Source organism: Hippocampus comes, unplaced genomic scaffold (assembly GCF_001891065.2).
Source record: "Hippocampus comes isolate QL1 unplaced genomic scaffold, H_comes_QL1_v1.1 scaffold34, whole genome shotgun sequence".
In the NCBI taxonomy this organism is placed as follows: domain Eukaryota; kingdom Metazoa; phylum Chordata; class Actinopteri; order Syngnathiformes; family Syngnathidae; genus Hippocampus; species Hippocampus comes.
Genome location: NW_017805008.1, coordinates 306,249 through 315,671, shown reverse-complemented (window position 1 = coordinate 315,671; position 9,423 = coordinate 306,249). Strand labels below are relative to the sequence as shown.

Here is a 9,423-nt window from a genome sequence, read left to right as displayed (position 1 = left end):
TATATATATATACAAGGTTGCTAGCGGTCCGCTTGCGATCAGAGCTGTTGTGAATTCTTTATTATTATTTATTTTTTTTATCATTCAAAGTTTGTTTTATCTGCAATTCGCTGATGGCACTGGCAAAGAATGGGAATCTGGAGCACCAGGAGAAGCATTTTAATATATATATATATATATATATATACAAGGTTGCTAGCGGTCCGCTTGCGATCAGAGCTGTTGTGAATTCTTTATTATTATTTATTTTTTTTATCATTCAAAGTTTGTTTTATCTGCAATTCGCTGATGGCACTGGCAAAGAATGGGAATCTGGAGCACCAGGAGAAGCATTTTAAAATGGTACATGTGAGCTATGATAGTCATGTTTGTGCACTGAACACATTGCAGAACTGTGTCCCATGCCTGCGCGTCAGGTCTCCACTAAGGTAGGCAATGATTCCCTTTTCACAAACTCTTGTATCTACTTTATTTTTCTGTTTCGTTAATGTTAGGGGTCATTATGGCTGTTGCTCATCATGGCATGCGCGGATGCGCATGGGTATGCGTGCACCTGCGGTAACGGGTGGATCCCGAGAGTTGGTTGCTTCAAAATTAGAACTTTGGTCACAATAGGTGGGGCACTCCAGGGTGAAGTGGAAACAAATACAGGGCGAGGTTCAACACTTTGTTCACAATTGCATGAGCAAATAGGAACAGAATGTTTTTCAATGTACAATTGCAAGGAATTCAGCGATTTGAAAATCAAAAGATTCTGACATTCTGAAGACATTTCTGCAGTTTCGAGGCAACACTGAAAACCACCACTGAATGCTTGTGACCTCTGATCCCTTAGGCAGCACTGCATTAAAAATTGGTACTGTTGTCATGAGGACATTGTCAAGTGGCCTCAGGAACACTTCAGAAAAGCACTGTCAGTTAACACAGTTTTTCTCTACATCTAGTAATGCAAGTTAAAATTCTACCATGCAAAGCAAAAGCTATATATCAACAACACCCACCCACAATTGTCGTCAGACCGAGCTAGACTGATGCGAAGTGGCTAAGTATGCCATGGTATGACATTTACAATTTTTTGGGGTGCGGGGTGGGCAATATGAAAAGAACCATCCACATTGTTATCAGTGAGTTCAAAATACTGCCATCCAAGCAACATCTTTCAAAGGATGTCCCTGATTATTTCAGCAGGTAATGCCTAAACCTTGTGCTGAGTTGTTTTTTTTTTTTTTTTTAGTCAAGTAGACAAATTAGCCAGCCGGACAATAAACAGGGAGAAAATATGGCAAATGAACTCATTTTATCATCAAAACGGTCATCCTAAAATTCCTTAGTGTGTGCATCTCTCTGACTTTTAATGTTTTTCTGTCACCTTTTTATACTGTGTGAAGCAAGGTGGCAGAAACTTCTGCATCAAGTTACCAAGGAAACAGAATAAAAAAGCATATCTGAGATAATTAGTCTTTCAGAACAAATAATTTTGCTTCGTTCGTTTTTCTTAGCAACCACCAGCTGCACAAAACATATCCAGGAAAAAAATCTTAATGATGTAACTCTTGCTCGCTAGCCGATATTTTAGTTCATCAGTAAAGTTTTATCATGAAATACATTGAACATTTGCTGCCTATGTGGCTGACAAAATTCTTGAAAAATTGAAAATGAAAAACAAAGAGTATTGTACTGTGGCCATTTTGTAAAAACTAAAAAGAAAGACCGTGCACATACTGTAAGTGCACTCACACAATGGTTGCTTTTGCACATCGTCTTACTTGTTTGTTGACCACAAAACAAAGGCTTCCTCCATTTTCTGTCACGGACAACTTCAGACTCTTCCTCTCCTTAAAGGACAAGTTTTTCAGGTCCAAAAGCACTGAGCACTTGTCAAACACAGCCATGCCTGCACAAGGGAGACACTGCAAGCTCGATTTGACCACTTGGTTTTCAAAAATACAATAATACAGTATTACAATACAGTAGCCACGAAGGATAATATTATAACATGGTGTTTTGGCAATTTACGGTCATTGCCCAATCAATCACTGTGATCAGTGAGCCAAAAACAGGCATAATTAATGTATTCACTTTTTTTTTTTTACTTCAAAATAGAGTTGTGTCTCGTAATTCAACGAAGAACAGGCAGCATAGCAGGTTGATATGAATGTTGTTTCCCCATATGTGTGAATACTAAACAAAACCCCACCCACAAAGGCATGAAGAGAGTGACTGCACACCTGAAATTTTGACCTGAAGAAGCCTTTTGGATTCAAGGTGAAATGGCTTCAATAAACAAGAACAACCCAGGTGCCTTGCTTCGTTTTTTTTGGCTGATAACCGTGGTTAGGATGACTGAGTATCTGTATACACACAAAGAATTTCAAGGCAAGTATTAGTACAAGTCTTAACATTCAAATCACACCAACAAGCAGGAAACGTAACAGTATTAAGCATACATTTAGAACAGTACCAAAGTACGGTGCGAGTAAAAGTATTGTTTGATTTCAACATCCCACCACAGTACAAGAACCCTGACTTGCGTGCTGTTGGGGGAAGAGCGGCCTTTCTCTCCCTCCACGTGTTCGTTAATTTCGGACGATGAGGATGTTGGTTATCCAAATACAGGCTGGAGTCAATGAACAGTTCCTTCGAAGGGTTGAATTTATTTTTCTGCAGTTTACGAATCGATTCGAGCTCCTGAGGGTTTCAAATTTCAGTCAGGAAGCTCAGAAGAAACACATCATGAGATTATATAGAGACAATATGATAATGAGAGGCGGGGAGTTGCGCCTCCATGCAAATCTCAGAAACAAAGAAAGTAACATGTCATCTGACCCGGTGTGGCTGGAAGAAGTTGGGAGTGGTGAGGTGAGACCAGACCACCATTACCAACCATTTGGTGTGATGGCAGGAACACAGATACTTGAGATAACAGTTCCTCTTTTGATGTTAAACATGTCCTATGGAGGGGGGGCTAAAAGTGGTGGGGGTCGAGGGGCACTAAAGGTGATTGTAAACACAGTGAGCAGGAAATACCTCCAACAACATTCTACATTCTTTGTTTCTTTCAAATCCAACTAACGGAGAGAAATAATACCTTAACAGTGTCATCAATTCAATGTAATAAAATGTAATTTGTATTTGGCAAACATATAATAAAATGACAAAGTTAAACGGAACAATAATAATGCCCCTGCGTCAAAAAAAAAAAAAAAAGACATTTACCGGAAGAGAGTAAAGGTCGTTGATACTGAAGATTAACCATACAAACACATGCCCGTGGTTCAATACGACGATGTAGCGACGCGAATTAAAGAAACTTTGGAAGTTTATACTGACCTGCCATGTATGTTTGTTTGAGAGTTTCTGTCAGGCTAACATGAACCGAAACCAAAAGCTCGGCAAAACGGTAATAAAGCTTCCGGTGTGATTTCAAAACAAAAGCTTTCTTTTGACATGACAACGAATAATCAAGACCACGAACAAGGTATTGAGTCATTAATTTCTGTGATAGTCGCTGATGGTGTAGTGGTACACTCTCCTGACTTGTGTACGGTCAGCGTGGGGTTGGTTTTCCGCACAGTGATGATGTGGATGTGGATGTGGGGATGTTTGTTCATTTCTCACAACGGTCGACTTGTTCACTATGACTCGCTGGCTACCAGTTCAGAGTGTAGTTCAGTACGCCCTACCTCCGAAGTCAGCTGGGATAGGCTCCTCCAGCCCCTGCGATCTTGTTCAGGGTAAGCGGTGTTGAAAATGGATGGAAGGTTGTATGTAATTTTTGTGATAATCACTTACTTTATAACAGAATTATCGAATGTATTTCACTCTCTTGCACAAACATTTTCCCTCACGATGTGGTCATACAAACCCCAATTTCAAGAAAGCTGGGAGGTTAAGTAAAACGTAACAAAAAATAGAATGTAATGATATGCAAGTCCTTTTCAATCTATGTTCAATTGAGTAAACACAAAGGACAAGATATTCAATGTTCAGACTTACGATGATGATGATGATGATGCTGATGATGATGGTCACGATGACGATGATTATACAATGCCTGCAACACGTACCAAAAAAGCTAAGGCAGGGGCAATAAAAAATCGGGAGGGTTGCTCAAAAACACCAGGCTTCTGTTTGATACGCTGGCTTCTCTGGGCGCAAGCTCAACTGAAATAGACTGACGCAAAGTGGAAAAGTGTGCTGTGGTCCGACAAGTCAACATTCCTAATTGTTCACTTCATCGTAAAAAGAGTGTAAGTACAATACTGGACCCCTTTCTCCCATTGAATGATTTATATATGATGTAAAAATATAACAACAGAAACCCTGGATTGTTGGGCAACTGAAGTTGTACAGTCCATCAAGCGAGAATGAGAAATGATTTCCATCTCAAAAGCTTCAATAATTCAGTTCCCAAACGCTCATTGAGTTATGAAAACTAAAGGTGATGTAAAGCAGTGGTAAATATTTTCCTCTTCCATCTTGTTTTGTTTTATCAAATCCAAAATGAGTGAACATTTACAAAAAAAAAAAACACACACTAACAAAAACAAAACAAAACAAAAAACCCCCCAAACATGTTTATCAGTTTAAACACCAACATGTCTTCGTGGTGTATTCAACTGAATATTGGTTGGGAAGGATTTGCAAATCATTGAAATTCACCGGAATTAGATTTTGTAAATTCGTAATGATGGTATGATATGTTGCACTTTTATCCATCCATCCATTATCTGAATGCTTTGTTCTCATGAGGTCCGCGGGAGTGCTGGAGCCTATCCCAGCTGTGCTCTGAGTGCTTAGGCGTAGAAAAAAAAGTAGTGTGTTTCCGGTAACCCGACCGACCGAGAATTTCTACGTCGAAAAAAATCTTTTCGGTCGGCATTTTTTTCCAACAACCCTCTACATTTTTGTGTAGAGGGTTTACATCGGTGCAAACTCTCGCGATATTCACGTTGAGCGCGTGCGTCGTTTGCCGTCGTCTTTCAACAACATTGAAAAAGGCGGCGGCCGCGATCTCCGACGACATTTCAAACCGCGTTTTCTGTGTTACAGTCGTATGCTCGCACCATAATGTTAAGAAAATAGCATCCATTGATGTATCGAAAAAATTCAGCGAACTATTTGATGAACACCACGGGCCGAGTAAAAACCGAGGGCGGAGGAGGGCGGCGGTGCGCCCCGGACCCCGAGTCTGGAGCGGGGAGAAAACTAAATAGGTGGCGGCAGCACCGGCCACGCAGCGGCGGGTTCAATGTCTTCTTGTTTTATGTTTTATGGTTATTTTGTTTAAACTTTTGATGGGGAAAAAAAAAAACATTGTCCTACCTACCGACCCTATGCTGGAATTTCATGTTACCGGAAACACACTATCTTTTTTGTTTGGCCTTGTCGAATATCAGTGGAGAGACATCACTGCCTAGTCAGCAAAGACATTTGGCCCAGATTCGGCATGAAGCTGGCAAAGATGGCATTGTGTCGGCACTGGCTTAAGGCATGTGGGCCGAACATGGCCCAGTAGTGCCAAAAGAGGCATTGGCTTGACTCTGGCAAACCAGATGTAGGCTAGTTGTTGAGTGAAGTATCTGGGCCAGAAATCAATTTACAAGTCTGGCCCATATATGTACAGCCAGTATTGAGCCACCTTCAAATGCAGTTTCTGATTTTTTTTTTTCGACTCACAGCCTTGTTTTACATCGCAGACGTATGCGGAATTCTATTCATCACACACACATACACACACGCACACATTGGCACACGCACACACTAATTCTTGTGCACGCTCTCTCGTGAGCACACACAAATTAAACGTGGTCAAGTAAGATTATGTTGAAGTCCACTGACGTCAGCGAAAGAAGGTACAAGTTTTGAATTTTCGTATTTTTTGATTTTTGCTCATATGTACTTTAATATACAACAGTCAATTATTTTGCTGCACTCCGATACAGTAGGTAGTGATGCGCCGCGAACGTTAGCTGCCACCCGCCAATTAAGAAGAAGAAGAAGAAGGAAAAAGAAGACGCAAGAAGAACACCACTAGCACACAGTTGACCACATTTGCCCATGCACACTCAGGTGAAACATCCAGAAAAGACGTTGTGAGTAAATTTATTTAATGGTTAGGTTAACGTTTGTCTTTTGTGACAGTGCACTGGCAGTTACAATACGACGACAATTCTGTCTAGAGTTTAGCCTGAATTTTGAAGAGCGCTAATAATGACGATTAGCATTAGCCCGAAATGGGGGGAAATTATGTGCTCCAAGCACAGTTATGACTTCTTCATGGTGGCATTGGGAAATATTAAAAATATATTGTTTTACAATTTAAGGGTTATTTACATGTATTTTTTCCTAAAATTGTCACCTGCTGTATCTAAATCGAGACTGAAGCGTGCGAAATAAACCGCTCAGCTACGTCACAGGCGGGCTGGGCCTGAAGCTGCTGCGTCAGTTTCCGTGTGCATATGAGTTTAGTGAAAATGTAGGTGATTGTACAATCAGAGGTACTGCCAAAAAAGAAACCTTTCTGCACTGAAATACAATGAAATTAATTTTGATTCAGTTTGCTGCGATGCGGACCGGATACTTCATACTTGACCATAAAGTTAATTGAAAAATTGTTACCTGGATTTAAAAAAAAATCTGACATTGAAATGAAAAGTTTTGTATTTGTAAGACTGAATATGAAAAGAAACAGAATTTAATTTTCAGTGGGGATCAAATACAGTTTCAAAGAAAAAAAATATCCTTTTCAAATTCAAATTGTACAATTCAGATTCAGTGATTGTCAGATATTTTCTCAGACAAAGTTAAAGAAATGACTCAGCACACAGGAAAATTGTCTTCAATATCGGCGGGAGCGGATCTCTGAGAGCGAACGACGGTTTAGTTGCTCCGATGATCACACACTCCAGCTCCCTTCCTGCCAATTCAGACTTTTATTGTAACATACAAGGAAAACACTGCCCCCGACATTTGCATACTGCACCCCCGGTCCGGCCCCTCGGTAGTGATTGGTTACCTGAATTTAAGCGTTGAACCACCGGTACATTGGCGCCTTTTCTGTCTGGTCGACATCGAATTAACATGTTACAGACTTTGCGGATGGCCAATGTCGCCTGGGCGCGATGGGTGTTCTCAACTAGTCTTTTGTTGTTCAACCGCTGTTCCCGAATTATTCATTCCCCTTTTGTGACCGAGTTTCGCCCTCTCCCCTGTGATCGCCCACCTGCATTGACGTGCTAATTGTGGACTTCAACAGCCCTCCGGCCAGGTGGCCGGCACCTTTGTGCACAGGGATTTGGGGGTGCCGGGTACGCACCCAAACGTTTAGATGTGCCCAAATTAAATGAAACTTTAAACATGATACAATTTTGCTCATAGATTGCTCTAACAGTTATTCAATATGATTCAGATTAAAATATACAAATCAATCCATTATCCGAGCCACTTAACTTCAAATTATGTAATTCAAATTTGTTATAAACTATTTAAATCTATGTTATCCACATTTAGTTTTTAGTAGCAAATATTCCACCCCACAGTGTCACACCTAGTTTAAGAAATTTCAAGGGTTATTTTTACTTGAGCATTCATTGGTAATGAAATGTACAAATGATTGTTTTTCTAACACACTGTCCATCTTTGTTTTCTTACAGTTCTTACAGCCGCTGTCAGACCTAACAGCCTAACATCCTGGGCCACAGACCAGGAAATCGATGTCACAATCAAAAGATGGCTACATCTGGCTCCTGATAGGGCTGGTGAGAGCATGAGAAGAAAAGGGCATGGAGAGCACAATAATTTGATAGATAGAAAAATGCAGTTCAAGAGCAAGTTGCATCCCAGTTTGGACTCTGTGTTCAATGTTAAATCAAGAAAAGTGCAGTTTTCCAGTGTATGTGCAGTTACATGTGAGGTTCACAAATTAACACAATAAATATATTGTAATATCTGTTTCTTGTATTTGTGTGACATCATAGAAAGGGGACGAGCCAGGTTGGGCGAATATTGGCTCCGGCAGTTAAGTCTGAGTGGAGAGCGCATGGGCGTGAGTTGTGGCTAACAGCAACTCAGATGAATGTGTGTTTATTGCTCCTTTTGTTTATTAAAATCGAACAGGTTGCATCAGCGACTGTGTGCATCCTTCTGTCCACGTTGAAGGGCATTACAATATTTTTATAACAGTCGTTTTTGAGGCTTTCAAAAAAAAAATGTGGTCAAATATGGCTCATGAAAGAAGTGGCTTAGTTCAGGTTGAATTAAGTCTGATATCAGGAACCTGTTCTGGCCCAGCGTGGGGCCGGAGTAGGGCCAGATATGGTTATACAATTTGGCTCAGACATGGGCCTTATGTGGCCCACATTGTGGATGCCAGATGTGGGCCACTAAAGGACCATCATTCATTGAGGTATGTGGGCCGGGTGCAAGTGATGTATGTGGCCCAGAGCTGGGCCTGACCAATTTTGCTGACTGGGTGGGCTTGGTCTGTTACTGTCGATGTATCCAGAATGGCAGCATTAGCTGAGACAAGATATGCTCAAAAAGCGCTGCGAGCCAGCACCTACAGATATGAAAGATTCAATCAGTATGTTTATGGTCAAGCTGTTTCAGTGGAAATGGATCATGAGCCCCTTCTGTCAATCATGTCTTTGCCACTCAACCAGGATGCAATAAATGATGATAACGTCTGTAAAAGAATTATGTGAATATCGTCTTCACAGTAGACAAATACAGTATGTTGGATGCAGACACACTTTCTCGTGCAGGTGATAAAAATGAAAGCGCAGACTAAACAAAAGATGCTGGAATGCAGGCTTAATTTGGACATGAGAGCGTCATCCCTCTTTGTCTCTGAAGAGGGAACAGACCAGACAAGAAAAGAGAAGCAGTCCACACTGTGAGAACATTAAAAGAAACAATACTGAGGATAGCATGAAGAAAGACAAACGTCTGGCGCTGCAATACAGAAATCCAGAAAGCGTAGAACAGAACTGACTGTTGTGGTCGGCAACAAGTTCAACGTGAACAAGTCTGTCATCAAAACCAACCTGCAGTAAGCATGGAAATGGCACAAAACCCAAACAACATTGAGGAGTGGAAAAATGCAAACGGAGGAAGCGCAAAGTCATTTACTGGCCACAAATGCACACAGAAATTGGCCTGTAGCCTTTAGTGAAATATGTTTTCTGAAGACTGTATTTAGAGCAGGGGTGCCCAATACATCGATTGCGATCCACCGGTAGCACACGGACTGGTCCCAAGTTGATCACGAGGAATGTAGAGGGGGGTAAAGAAAGAACAACCAACCCAAAACATTTGTGTGTTTGTGTGCGTGTTATTAATATGTCATATTTTTGTGTTAGTGCAGCCTGTACCCTTAGCATTCTATCAGTCTCTCTTAAAAAAATAAATAAAACAAAAAAA

General features: G+C 40.9%; 1 protein-coding gene and 1 long non-coding RNA gene across 4 annotated transcripts in view; one reads left to right on the top strand and one right to left on the bottom strand.

The window, feature by feature from the left end:
- Positions 1 to 3,414, bottom strand: part of LOC109510101 (poly [ADP-ribose] polymerase 4-like) — a 22,854-nt gene extending 19,440 nt beyond the window's left edge. For 2 of the 3 annotated variants that reach the window (XM_019860201.1, XM_019860183.1), the window contains exons 1-3: positions 3,217 to 3,330; positions 2,229 to 2,351; positions 1,767 to 1,894 (exon numbers count right to left, since the gene is read on the bottom strand). In XM_019860201.1, coding sequence (XP_019715760.1) covers positions 1,767 to 1,892 — 126 coding nt within the window. In that variant the 5' untranslated portion in view covers positions 1,893 to 1,894; positions 2,229 to 2,351; positions 3,217 to 3,330. Of the gene's footprint in view, positions 1 to 1,766; positions 1,895 to 2,228; positions 2,352 to 3,216 lie in introns of all 3 variants that reach the window. The other variant, XM_019860192.1, reaches the window with a different exon arrangement.
- LOC109510115 (uncharacterized) overlaps positions 1 to 9,423 on the top strand; it is a 15,355-nt gene that overhangs the window by 2,584 nt on the left and 3,348 nt on the right. The window lies entirely within an intron of this gene.